General features: G+C 40.2%; 1 protein-coding gene and 1 long non-coding RNA gene across 7 annotated transcripts in view; one reads left to right on the forward strand and one right to left on the reverse strand.

The window, feature by feature from the left end:
• Positions 1-1643: 1643 nt before the first annotated feature.
• LOC149312653 (uncharacterized) lies at positions 1644-12725 on the reverse strand. Of its 2 annotated transcripts, none has more exons than XR_016281282.1 (3): positions 12590-12725; positions 10577-10622; positions 1644-1764 (listed from the first exon to the last, which is right to left on the reverse strand). It is a non-coding gene; the product is annotated as an uncharacterized LOC149312653 (long non-coding RNA). The 2 variants fall into 2 exon arrangements; XR_016281283.1 differs by lacking the exon at positions 12590-12725 and adding an exon at positions 11151-11176.
• TBC1D1 (TBC1 domain family member 1) overlaps positions 2253-14129 on the forward strand; it is a 105215-nt gene continuing 93338 nt past the window's right edge. For 4 of the 5 annotated variants that reach the window (XM_089525083.1, XM_089525086.1, XM_089525085.1 and 1 more), the window contains exons 1-3: positions 2253-2371; positions 3030-3127; positions 12326-12798. In XM_089525083.1, the coding sequence (XP_089381209.1) occupies positions 12382-12798 (417 nt within the window). In that variant the 5' untranslated portion in view covers positions 2253-2371; positions 3030-3127; positions 12326-12381. Of the gene's footprint in view, positions 2372-2489; positions 2610-3029; positions 3128-12325; positions 12799-14129 lie in introns of those variants that run through there. The other variant, XM_089525084.1, reaches the window with a different exon arrangement.

Consider the following 14129-nt stretch of genomic DNA (forward strand, 5'->3'; position numbering starts at 1 on the left):
CCCAGGTTGGCATCAAGTGTTGTGTTGTGCACAATTCTTTTTTGACTCATGCTTCCATACCCATGAGGTACTTTAATTTTCATCTCAGATAAGATGTCACTTCTTTTTGCTTCATGGGCCCCACCTTGTCTCTCCAGATGCGGACTGATGTACCTGGTTGAACCCCTCTCTTATAGGCCCTACATCCATGTATGCCATTCCCCCATATGACAGATGAGCTAGACATGAGTTGTGTGGTGTATTGAACAGACAAATTATGTACCACACAGGACAAGAAAGCACTGATTTGGTTGTGCCAGTGACAGTGCTATGCATTAAAATCTGCAGACTCACAACCTTATCACATTATTAAACAAACTGGGCAGGCAAACTAAAAGATGCATGTTTTTTCCCCCTTTCCCTCCGCATGACGTTGTTCTCTTTCATTCTCTTCAAGTTGTAAAGCTGTAGGAGAGGGTCGTAAAAGTGTCATAAAAGTGTCCCGTTTGTCAAGCTGAAATAATCCATTTGGCAAAAATGATGCTTTTACAATGCTCTCCCACGTTTTTACAACCTGAAGAGGAGAGTCATGCAGAGGGAGAAAAAAAATATGTGTGTCTTTTCATTTGCCTGCTGGGTTTGTTTAATGATGTGATAAGGCTCTTAGAAATCTCATCAAGGTAGTCTTATTTATAGTTTTTTATGGGTTTTTCAAGCTATGTGGCCATGTTCTAGAAGACTTTATTCCTGACGTTTCACCAGCATCTGTGGCTGGCGTCTTCAGAGAAGTCTGAGTCTTATTTACTTCTGCACCAAGATGTGCAGACTTGCCTGGTGTCACTTCATGTATGTAGCTGTGATTATTAACCACTGCTTAGTGGCTCATACCTGATTGTGGGAAGTGAGTCCATTCCACAACATTGCACCTGAGGGAGTGTTAAGCCAGCACGAAAGCATAAAAAGGAGAAGGGGAACTTTGGGTGGGGAGCACTACCCTTGACGTCTGAGGGGTGAAACAGATGGGCGAAATAAAGCAGCTTCCTGCTGCTTTATATGACGCATGCCTCCAAAGCGAGTGGAAACCTCAAGGAAGCTGTACTCCAGGGCTAAAAAAACAAAGCAAAAAGAAGGCCAGAAAAGCTTAGGCCAGAAAATGCACATCTTCGCGACTGTATATGAAAGCCCCAATGAAATTGTGACAACTCCAATGGATGTAACTACATCCTGGACTTTATCACATTGTGGGGAATCGGGGGTGGGGTGGGTGGGTAACAAGGCATTTTGCCACAAAGTTGTGATTAAAGAGGACTTATCCCAGGAAGTACCAGGAATGTTCACAAACCAGACAGTTCAACAGGGGGAATGAGGTGAAGGGGTGTGTGTGAAGGGGCTTGTATAAAGGGCCATTATGATTGTGCTTTGCCAATGTATCACTCGCACACCAATGCACAATGTCTTCTACATGCGGAGCATCTCACTTGTGACTGTGGACATTATCACACACAGATGGGATAGGGACAGGATCGCTCTTATCCTGTCTTTAACCAATTTGGGACTGTGATAGTGTGAAAGCCTTTCAAATATGTGACTGTGATAGTGCGAAAGCCTGCCATTGAAGTGGCACTGCAATAACACAAACTTCCGTCAATGCAAAATGCTGGCCAATATCGCTTTAATGACGGGTTGATGGGATCGGTGTGACGTCTTCCGAAAGCCTTTTGCGCGATTGCGATCAATCAGTTGCGCTTTTCGGATGGGTTAACGACAGGATCTGCGCGACGTCATCTGAAAGTGATAACAATGGGACAAGGATATTAATAATAATAATAATAATAATAATAATAATAACACTTTTATTCCTTACCCGCCTCTCCTCACAGCTTGAGGTGGGATACCACATAGTCAAAACACAACTGTGGCATAAAACACACACACAATAAGTTGTGTCTCTGTGATATATTTTTATTGCAATAACACATAGGATGATGACGATTAAACATAAAGTCCATGTTTAAAATTTGTGACTAAAAGTTAGGTCTTCAAATGTGTTTATAGTTGAACACTTGGGGCAGCCGATGGGAAGGTCCTTTGGGTGACGGTTGTGGAAATGATCCGGTTTGGGAGCACTTCAACCGCCATGGCTCCAGGCTGTGGAATTCTGGGAACTGTCGTTTGTTGTGGCACTCTGGTGCCACAACAAACGACAGTTCCCAGAATCCCACAGCCTGGAGCCATGGCGGTTGAAGTGCTCCCAAACTGGTTTATTTCAACTGGGTGCCTGAAGGAGGAAGCCTTGCAGCCTGTGAGGAAAAGTCTGCCACTGCACTGCAGATGTTGTTTCCCTCAGACACCGCCATGGTCCTCGTCGCAGCCCCCTCTTTTGGCCCTTTTGGTGGGTTAACAGTCGCCTGAGCCAGGGTTTCAGGGCCTCCCTCCCTCCCTCCTTCCCTGAGGCGCCTGGGCCCTCCTGTTGAGCCTTCTATTTTTATTAGCATAGCTCCCCTCCCTGCCTTCCTTCCCTCAGAGGGAGGAGGAGAAGAAGAAGGTTAGCCATGGCTCCTCCTCCTCCTCCTCTTGGCTGCTGCTGCTGCAGAGAGAAAGAGACAGATAGAGGCGGAAACCGAGGGCAGGTAAGCGGCAGCCAGGGAAGCAAGTGCCGGCTTGGGGGCATTTTACCCATATAGGAGGAGGAAGACTGAGGCTGCATCCAGACTGGAGAGATAACCCGGTTTGGTCGCAATTTACCTCTATGTGGCTCAAGGCTATATATATATATATATATATATATATATATATATATATGAGTGTATTTTTAGCTTTGGAGAACATGGCTGCATCCAGACTGGAAAGATAACCTGGTTTGGTACCGCTTTAAGTCTTTCCTGGCTCTCAAGGCTATGGAATTCTGGGAGTTGGAGTTTGTTGTGGGGCCTTGAGCCACATAGAGGTAAATCTTGACCAAACCGGGTTATCTCTCCAGTCTGGATGCAGCCTCAGTCTTCCTCCTCCTATTTCTTTCTCCCTCTGACATGTCTTTCCCTCCCTTTAAGGAACCACCACCAGAACCATCCCTTCCTTCCCAGAGAGCATGGCTGCTGCTGCTGCTGCTGCTGCTGAGGCACCCTGGTTCCTCCTGTGTCACTACTGGGTAAGTCCTTCCCCCAAACTCCTCCTAAAGGTGGAATGCAAAGATGCATCTGAGGAAGTAGACTTCTGTCTACGAAAGCTCAGGCTGCCAGCTTCTTTGCTCCAGTGAGTCTCAAAGGTGCTACAAGATCTCTCTACAGCTGATTCTGCAGACTAACATGGCTATATCGTTGAGTTCCTCAGATGCATTACACTGTTGTCTATGAAAGCTCACGCTGCCAACCTCTTTCGGTTAGTCTCAAAGGTGCTGCGAGATCTCTCTCCTCCTAAAGAGTTGCACCTTGTTATTGTTCAAGGCCACGCTATCATGGAGTTTTCATGGCAAGATTTCTTTAGAGGAGGTCAGCCAATGAGTTTCCATGGCTGAGTCCACATTCGAACCCTGCTCTCTCAGGGTCTAACGCTCAAAGCACTGCCCCGCTCTGGCTCTCTAGGGGTGTGCGTTCACACTGTAAGAAATCACACCCTTTGAGACCACTTTTAACTCCATTCTACACCATCCTGGGATTTGTAGTTTTGTGAGCCACCAGCACTCTTTGGCAGAGAAGGTGGAAGAGCTTGTAAAATTACACATCCCGGGATTCTATAGGATGGCGCCGTTGTTGTGTGCATCCAAGTCGTTTCCAGCTTACCATGACCTTAAAGCAAACTTATCATAGGGTTTTCTTAGCAGGATTTGTTCAGAGGTTTGCCATTGCCTTCTGCTGAGGCTGAGAGCATGTGACTTGCCCAAGGTCATCCATTGGGTTTTATGGCTACTCTGGAAACTGAACCCTAGTCTCCAGAATCACTATCCAGCACACAACTACAACACCACACTGGCTCAGTACTGAAAGTGGTGTCAAACTGCATTATTTCTACAGTATAGATGCACCCTTAAACCGTTTTGGCACACGGAGCTGTTGATTCGACTGGCTTGAAAGGTTTGGTGCACTCTTGCTGTGGCTATGTTAGGACGGCAGGCTGCATGCTGGATGTGGCCAGAGGAAAATATGCAACAGAGCATTAAATGGTAATAATAATAATAATAATAAATTTATATACCGCTTTTCCAAAAGATCAAAGCAGCTTACATAGAGTTTAAAACCAATTACAAAACACATCATAAAATAGATAAAAACAAGAGCACTAAATACAATATACAAATCTAATTCATTGTGCCCACCCCAGTTTTCTTCATATCCACCAGTGTGTACCTGATGCTTAGTAGAGTAACAGCCCCTCTGCTCCGAGGAGTTTACAGTCTAAACTGTAATTGAGGGAAAACAAAAGGAAAGAAAGGGATTCTCGAGGATCAAAAGGGAGGGGAAGATGCCAGGAAATAATTAGAGGAAGAGTTAGTTAATGAACTTTTTTCCCCAGGAACAAATTGAGTGGTTGAGGATCATGGGGAGTTTAGCCTTAATACAATGCTGGGCGTCATTTCAGTCTGGAGTGAAAAATGAAACTTACACAACTTCATTTCCCGCTTATGGGATGACACTAATAACCAAATTTGCATGATTAGGAGGAAGTTGCCGTTCCCAAAGACAAAGAGGGATATTTCAATGACTGGTAGTATTTACAGGCACTGATGCTTTGCAGTCATAAATCTTTGCCTAATATAAATAAAATTTGAATGCTGGTGAAAGCTAGGCCAGTTATAATAAAATAAAATGCTGTAGGGATGTATACTAAACACAGAGCTAAAAAAGTGACCTTTTCTTAAGCAATTACAGTCTTAATCTTCAAACAAATTATCATTTTGCTCACAGTTTTTCAGAGTATCTAATCATCTTCTGGTTTCTAAAATGTAACTAGAATAAATACTTACTTTAAAAAAATTGAATGGCACAAGCTGCCAACTTGTACAGAATGGATCTCATCATTACCTCAACATCCACAACAGAGCATGAGGAACCTTATAAAGATTTTGTTCCACCATTTAGGGAGAGCCCACTCCAGCACATTAATTGACATTATGATTGTAGGTTAACTACCCTGTATTTGCAATATAACTGTAATTACTACCTACTTCTATAAAGTAGGAAATAATTACAATTATGTTGCAAATTCAGAGTAGTTACCCTACAATAATACTGTAAGTTAATTATACCTTACTTATAGAAAAAGGATTGAATTACAAGAACTAGTTATTTGTAGCTAGTTACTTCTGAACTCTGATTAATTTTACATTGGTGGATTTTTGCACTGGTTAATTCCCTGCCCTTTTGCGTTACCTAAAGTACTGTTTGTCATTTGTGTGGGCAGCCCACTACTGATGACTGGTTAGATTCCTCTAAAAGTCCAAAATATTCATTTGAGATATATTTAATAGGCCTCTTGAATGATATAGTTTCTGCCACTATCTCATAAACATATTCGTGCTAGTATGTTTTTGCAAAACAAACAAACAAATTGGCATTAAAAGCTGCTTATAAATCAGATATACCAACTAATGTAATATGCTAAGTGGAAAAAAACATCTTTGGAAGGGGGAGCTTGTAGAAAATATTATGTTAAAAAATGAATGCAAATGCTATCTGGGCATTGCACATCAGTTCCCTCTTTTCTGTAAAGGAGGGGCATAGAACTAATTGGCTGTGAGATTCAAAAACTGCCTCAGAGTCAATTTATAATCTAGAACTTGTGCCAGTAACAAATTGCAGAGCTAAGGGTGCCAAAATTGTTTATAACTCATCACGTCTGCACCTGCACCTTGTTTGTCTGGGACACACTCTTTTCTTCTGGGATCAAGTGGAAGAGGGTCACTCTGTCATTCAGCACTTCAGAACTCAGGATAAAATTTCAGTCTGGGACTGGCTGTACGTTTGAAATACCAACGACTATGTAAGTTTGCCTACGGTATGTTACGGAGGGGGGAAGCAGAAGAAACCTAGGAATTGGCTGTGATTTAGTTTAGGGACTAGTTTTCTTCCAAATTGCATGGTGATAATTATTTGTCACACCAACTTATTCCAAAATAACAAATACCGTTGTCACCAGTACAAGTGCATTGTTCTGGATGGAGATAATGTTTTCAAATAGATGTACACTCATCCCTCCATATTTGCAGCTTTGATATTTGCGGAATTGATTATTCATGGATTTGATTAATATGTTCTCTCTAGGAATATCTAGGTCCTCCAGTGTAACTTTATGGTCAACTTTTAACTGAAGGTTGCACTGAATGACCTAGAGATCGAGAGAGAGAGTTCTCTACTAGGCAGTTGTAGCTCCTCCAGCACAGTTCTATGGTCAGTGTCTGTCGGACATTGACCACAGAGTTGCACTGGAGGACCTAGAGATTCCTAGAGAGGTGTCCTCTCAGGTAAAAAAAAATGGTGTTTTTGTTATTTGTGGTTTTTCCATATTCATGGGGGTCTTGTGCCCCTAACCCTAGTGAATATGGAGGGACAAGTGTAATCCAAAATGTCCTCTTTTCAAAGGGAAAAAGTTTCTGTCTCTACAAACATAATAAACTAGGTCATGTTTGCTCATACAGCAACTTTTCCCTTTTGTAGTTGCTTACACTAACTCAGGGTGCATGTTCCAATATTATGAGTAAACATAATGTGTTGGGTATATTGTTCCCTCCTTATTTTTCTCCATAAACAGGTGCTCTTACTGCAATAAATTCCAGTCTGTGCTCTGCGTAAACTAGGGAAAACATTTTAATGCATAGTACAACATATTCTGGTTTCGGGTCTGATGTTTCTAAACAGTGTGGAATGTTTAGAACAGGGATTTGAATGGCTAAGAAAGAAAAAGAGGGTAAAAAAACTATTTGACATAATAGTAAACATAGATGAAGAAGCAGAAACTGTTTAGTTTAATTGAAAACCAACCTCTGATTAGGTTTGCCAAAACTATCAGTACTGAATTGGCAAAAGATAGGGAAACCAATTTTTAAACATCATTAGGAGGGCTAGCATCATGAATTTGTTCACAAATTAAATTTGAGAGTAACAAGATTCCCAGACACCAAATTTTAGTCTTGCACAGTGTATCTGTAGTTTCTTAGAATCCACAGGGAGGCTGCAGGCAGCATAGGGAACATTTATTTGTTGCATACACCAGCCTTCATAAAAATCCCAGTGTAATAGACAACACTAGTGTTTAAACACTAGTATTAAAATACGATAAATTAGTATGTAATTCAATAATAAAGAATCTGCAGTGAGCTTGACTGTAGTGATAACTAGCTACTCATAAACATCCCAGTAAATAAATTGGTCTTAGCCTGATGTCAAAATGTCAGTAAAGTTGTTTCCAGGCTTATTCCTTGGTGCAAAGCATTCCAGAGTTAGGGCACCACCATAGAAAAGGCCCTATCCCTCATCACCATCCACTGTGCTTTCCCTTCCTACTCCCTAATATTGTTGTTGTTATTGCACTTTATCACACTGGATGAATCCCGGACAAAAACTAGATTTAAAAGTAGAAAACCCCCGCAAATGACACAATACTACTAATAGAAAAGGGGGAAAAGACTTGGAATGATGACTTAAGAAGTTCAAGAAGGAAAGTGCCAAGGGTAAAAAAATCATAGAATCGTAGAATCATAGAGTTGGAAGAGACCGCACGGTCCAACCCCCTGCCATGCAGGAAATCCAAATCAAAGCATCTCCAGCAGATGGCAATCTAGCCTCTGCTTAAAGACCTCCAAGGAAGGAGACTCCACTACGCTCCAAGGGAGTGTGTTCCACTGTCGAACAGCCCTTACTGTCAGGAAGTTCTTCCTAATGTTGAGGTGGAATCTCTTTTCCTGTAGCTTTCATCCATTGTTCCGGGTCCTGTTCTTTGGAGCAGCAGAAAACAAGCTTGCTCCCTCCTCAATATGACATCCTTTCAAATATTTAAACAGGGCTATCATATCACCTCTTAACCTTCTCTTCTCCAGGCTAAACATCCCCAGCTCCCTGAGTCGTTCCTCATAGGGCAAGGTTTCCAGACCTTTCACCATTTTAGTCGCCCTGCTTTGGACACGCTCCAGTTTCTCAATGTCCTTTCTGAATTGTGGCGCCCAGAACTGGACACAATATTCCAGGTGGGGCCTGACCAAAGCAGAATACAGTGGCACTATTACTTCTCTTAATCTAGACACTATACTTCTATTGATGCAGCCTAAAATTGCATTGGCCTTTATAGCTGCCGCATCGCACTGTTGACTCATGTTCAACTTGTGGTCTACTTGGACTCCTAGATCCCTTTCACACATAGTTTCATTCAGCCAGGTGTCCCCCATCCTATATCTGTGCATTTCATTTTTCTGCCCTAAGTGCAGTACCTTACATTTCTCCCTGTTGAAGTTCATTTTGTTAGCTTTGGTCCAGCTTTCTAGTCTATTCAGATCATTTTGAATTTTGATCCTGTCCTCTGGAGTATTAGCTATTCCTCCTAATTTGGTGTCATCTGCAAATTTGATAAGTATGCTCCCAATTCTGTCATCCAGGTCATTGATAAAGATGTTGAATAACACTGGGCCCAGGACAGAGCCCTGGTCACTTCCCTCCAGGATGAAAAAGAGCCATTGTTGAGCACCCTTTGGGTTCAGCCGGTCAACCAATTACAGATCCATTTAACAGTTACTTTGTCTAGCCCACATTTTGCAAGCTTGTTTGTCTTAGGGTCGCAATAAGTCGGAAACAACTTGAAGGCACACAACAAAACAACAGTTATAAAACTGCAAGGTCACTAAATCTGTGGTGATAGTTTATTGAACCTAAAGTCCAGATTGTGCATTTTGAACCAGTGTGCTATAGCTAATTTTCATTTTAGTAATATGTCAAGTAATTTACCACTTTTTGCCTGGGTATTCATATCCTACTTCTATAATTAATTTAAAAAAATGTAATCTCAAGGGGGGAGGGAGAAATAATTTTTAAAAAGCTTGTCCACAATGTCAGCACCCTGATCTAGGTAAAATTTTCCTAGATGCTACATGATGCGGGTTAACTTCAGTATTGCCAATAATACAGGCACTGCATTCAGGAGAAGTCCACCACCATCAAAGTTAGTTAATGCCTATGAAGAAGGGAAATCCTACTTATATGTGACCTGGCCCATTCCATGCATATTTTTCTGGCTTTCATTTCACCCAACTAAGGATGATTAAGATCTCTCTCCATTATCAGCTTGCATCCATTTCTAGTATTGGACTACCCAAATGGCAAACTTCAGTTCTCTTTCAGTTGTTAAAACAAGAACGTTTATAGCCCATTTATGAGTGAGCAAATCTGTGAAGTCTAAATGTGTTTTAGAAGGAAAATGTCTTCTGAAATCAGATCGCATCTAGCTCTTTCTGAATTCTGGATATTCATATTAGATTGAGAGCCAGAGTGGCATAGTGGTTTGAATGCTGGACTACAATGCTGGAGGCCAGGATTCGATTCCCAACTCAGCCATGAAACCCACTGGGTGACCTTGAGCAAGTCACATACTCTCAACCTCAGAGGGAGGCAATGGCAATCTCTTCTGAACAGGTTTTGCCAAGAAAACCCTATGATAGATTCGCCTTAGGATTGGCATAAATCGAAAACAACTTGAAGGCACACAACAACAAGACATTAACAAGCGCTGTTAAAATGTTAATATTCCAGCTAAAATAATAATAATAATAATAATAATAATAACAACAACAATCCTTCTGTGAGCTGTTGCTGCAAAAATAAATTGCTCTTATGTGTCCTATTTTAGTTTAAAGAGATTGCTTGCGTATTGCATGTTATGGGGCGGGGGAAGGCTAATACTTCTGAGCTTTTATGTTGGGGCTTCACTGCTGTACAGATGGTGGGATTTGTGACTGCTGCCGCTAAGCTGAGAGATTGAAAGAAACATTACTGTCCAAAACTGGGGGGGAAAGACAGTGTGCAATCTCTCAGAGTTCAAAAGGATGTGAACTATTGAGTTGCTCCCAGAAGTATTAATTTCTTAATGAACTACTGCATTAATTTAAAAATTCCAAATGTCACACACCTCAGTTTACTTGTCCACTGTGACATCAAGCTAGGGCATAATGCACCATCTCTAGTCTCTTAGATCTGTGGGTTGCAAATAGTCTAATTTGGTTTGAAAGCAAAAGACTGATTTCTAAGGAGTCCAATGCATTAATCCAGTGTCATTTTTCTTGCAGCCTCACTGCCTATACAACACACGTTGATTCCTTCCTTATTTTGTGTGCCTTCCCAATGTTTCACAGAAATCCTGGCTAGAGTTGACGCTCTCAAGGAAATCTGGCAAGTTCCCTCCTCCCCCATCTGGTTTGACAGCTGTAATGGCTTTTCACAGCTGGCAGTTTCTGTCAAACATTGTGGCTGGGAGGGGAGAAGGAAGGGAAGGTTGTGGAAAAAAACAGTACCCAATACATGTCAGTTGGAAAAGCTGTACACTTTTCAGTGAAAGCTGTGCAGTTTCCAGAGAAAGTGGTGCATCATCCTGTCATCTCAGGAAAGGGGGTAATTTTCCATACCTTCTGACAGCACAGTTAGAAGAATAAGTGGACTTTTTTCTGACACCTATTGGGACAGGAAAAATCAAGCATTACCATTGCTACTCTAATAAAACAACTAGTGTAAGCAATGGTCTAGCAAAATGACGTCATAATGAGATGTGAAAATGATCAGAGTATTGGATATCAAGGGTAGGCAAAGTGTGGCCCTCATATATTGTTGGACTACAAATCCCAGCAGCATAGCCCATAGTGAAGAATGCTGGGAGTTACAACAGAAACATCTAGAATATACTACGTTTGATTCAGACAGTGATATGATTCAAGATCTTAATGTACGGGTTAGATCAGTGGTCCCCAGACTCTTTTTTCCTTCAGCTTTGGAGCTTTCGAACACCCCTAAGCAGGGCACTGCCACCCACTTTGGAAATCACTGAGTTAGAGCCACTGAATCAGTAGAATTTATATAAATGTTAACTGACCAGTTTCCCATTAATTCAATATGTTTGTTTTAATTGGGACCAACAATTGGAATTAACATATGAATCACTTCCTTCCAACCAAAGGTCACACAGTGTATATATACCACACTCACTTCCATGCCAGTATTCTCTGAAGATGCCAACCACAGATGCTGGCGAAATGTTAGGAAAAAATGCTTCTAGAACATGGTTTCTAGAACATAGCTGGAAAAAAACCCACAAAAACAATCTGAATTAAGGCCAGGTTTCTGTCATCCACTGACATTACTGAATTCATACTGAACCACTACTATAAAACTATTGCTGTGCTATAATCTCTAGCTACGTAACTGGACATACTTTATAGTAGATTGAAGATCATATGAGCGCAACTCAATTTCAGTTGGACTTTTTCTTTTAAAAATGAATTGTTGTTAAATGCTAGATAGCTGTAATGAAACAGAGGCATTTTTTGAAACACTGGAAGTGCACAGTAGATGTATAATGGGAACCTGTTTGAAATGTTTGTTTGCTAATATTGCTCTGTTCCCCACTTGTGTTTTTCCTTTTTGTTCAGATATATTCTAAACATTCAAGATAGTATCATATAAGTTTCACTTAGTTTTCATCTAGCATTAAATGGGTGTTTTGGTAAACACTATTCCTGAATAAAGAAATGGTAGAAGGCTTCATCTTGAAAGAGGAATTCTTGCTGTGTGAATGAAGAAAGAATGTGGATTTTAATAATTTAATAAGATTGTATATTTGAAACAATTAAAGATAAACGTTCTTATTGAATTAATTGAAAGCAACTTTTGTATCAGTTAATTTAACCTCTTCATTGATTAAGCATTTGAGCCCTATTTAAGATCTATTAATGAAACTGAAAACATTATTATACTTCAAATGGAAGTGTGCAAGTTGTACCCATTATACTTATTTTCCCATCATTACATGTTCTTTATCTCTGCTTTCCTGGTTTTTTCAACAATATTGAATGCTGATTTTCATAGATATCTTGACAGTGTCATTCCCAGCATCAGTATTCATATATTTGCTCTACTTTGGATGTGATATGTTCTTGCGACACAAGCTTCAACAATTCTAATGTGATGTGGAAGTTCTATAATGTTGGTTCTTCTACTTATATAATACTGATAGAAAGTTAGAAATATTTTATTAATTCAGGCACTTATAAAATAAGGATTATTGGTGGTTTAGATTCCTATAGTTGCTGACATTATTCTTAAAGGAAGGAGGGGGGAGCTAAATGATTGTGCTAACTGTATGAATATCTCTTTCATTTCAGAATTTCAAATATTCACAACTAAATTGGTGAACTTATTCCTCCTTGATGACTCAAAAATGGAACCCATATCTTTCAAAGTTAAAAATCCTGAAGCAGCCATTGATGGCTCTGTTGACTTCAGTCTTCAGCTTGTAGGTTCTCTGCCAGTACATTCTCTAACAACCATGACAGTGCTCCCTTGGATTGTGGCAGAAATTCGACAGATCAGTACACAATCCTTGAAAGAAGAGCAAGGCACCAGCCAAATCCGGCTTTATGTCTCACCAGCCAGGCTGCGCTGTGAAGCAGACTCAGGAAAAAGCCAACAATGGGATCCTCTGATTTGTTCCAGCCTCTTTGAGTGTAGACCACAACACGTCCATAAACTGATTCACAACAGTCATGATCCGAGCTACTTTGCTTGCTTAATAAAAGATGGAACAATAAATCAACAAAGTATTTGTTACGTTTTCAAAGCTGATGATCAGACAAAAGTAAGTGTAACATTTTTGTTTGCATGCAAACCAAGAAAGATCAACATTGTTTTATAAGATATGTTGCCAGTTGTAAAAGCACCTAAGTAAATTATGTTATGGAGCAGTGATGGGAATTGTGCAGGCTTCCAAATTTTATTGAAATACAACTCTCAGAAACTCTAGCCAGCATAACCAATAGTGAGGAAAACTGAGAGTAACAGTTCAACAACTTCTAGAGGGCCACACATTTCCTGCTCCTGTTCTAGAGAAATTTTGATTCTGTAGCATTTGGATACAGTTCTCTGTCTGGGCAAATACTGCATAGACATCCTAATCTTGAACATATTATTTTGGTTGGTCCAATAAAAGTATTGATTGGATGTTCTAGGATTTGCTATATGGTCAACATGGCTACCCCTGGATGTTGTTTATAAGATTAAGAGTTTAGAACAGGTGTTCTCAACCTTCCTAATGCTGTGACCCTTTAATACAGTTCCTCATGTTGTGGTGACCCCCAGTCATAAAATTATTTGTGTTTTCAGATGGAAATATGTGTTTTGAGCCTCTGTAATAGTCCTGGTAAAAATTGTCTAAAAAAATAATAGCAGTATTTCACTCATGGCAAATGGGTTTTATTTTCCCTGTTATAAATCCCAATTATCATGTAGCTTTTGAGGTTGAAACGTACTTTTTTGCAAGAGATGTACTACAGCCCAACTAGAATACAGTATTTCATGTGAGAAATACATATCTGTAAACTCTGATGTGCAAGAACAGATAATCAGAAACCAGGATGAGGGATAGGTTTTCTGTACATTGTGGCTCAGTTCTAATGTTACCTTAAATAATATTGTTATTTTGCACTATGAAATTGATGGACTTCCTCTTTGGACATTATTGTCAAAATGAATTGCTATATTTTGGTAGCAAGAATAGGCCAGCATGTGAAAAATTGAGTATCCAGTTTTGTATGTCTGAAGCAGCTTTTGGCTTGTATTTCTCTTAATAGTTGTTCTTCATACCTTTGGACATGAGGAGAATATCAGATGCTGTTTTGATAAGGGAGATGATCTGCTATTCAAAGAAAAAGAAAGACAAAACCCTCTGTGGACAACTGCAGCTGATGAGGCACACTGAACAGAGCTTATTTTTGGACTCTGGGTCTCTGGCCATTATGCTGTACATAAAGCACATAAACATAAATGCACTGATCGTGCATTTTCCATGTTAACAAATTCAGAATAGGAGAGTATTTCTTAAAGAAAATACACAATCAGAGATCATTGATAAAACACCATAGTTGGTCATAACACTATGATTTGGTTCATTCACATAAAAGGTTTAGTTCA

This window comes from Sceloporus occidentalis, unplaced genomic scaffold (assembly GCF_023333645.1).
Source record: "Sceloporus occidentalis isolate IW3139 unplaced genomic scaffold, rSceOcc1.0.p SCAF_5, whole genome shotgun sequence".
NCBI classification, from domain to species: Eukaryota; Metazoa; Chordata; class Lepidosauria; order Squamata; family Phrynosomatidae; genus Sceloporus; species Sceloporus occidentalis.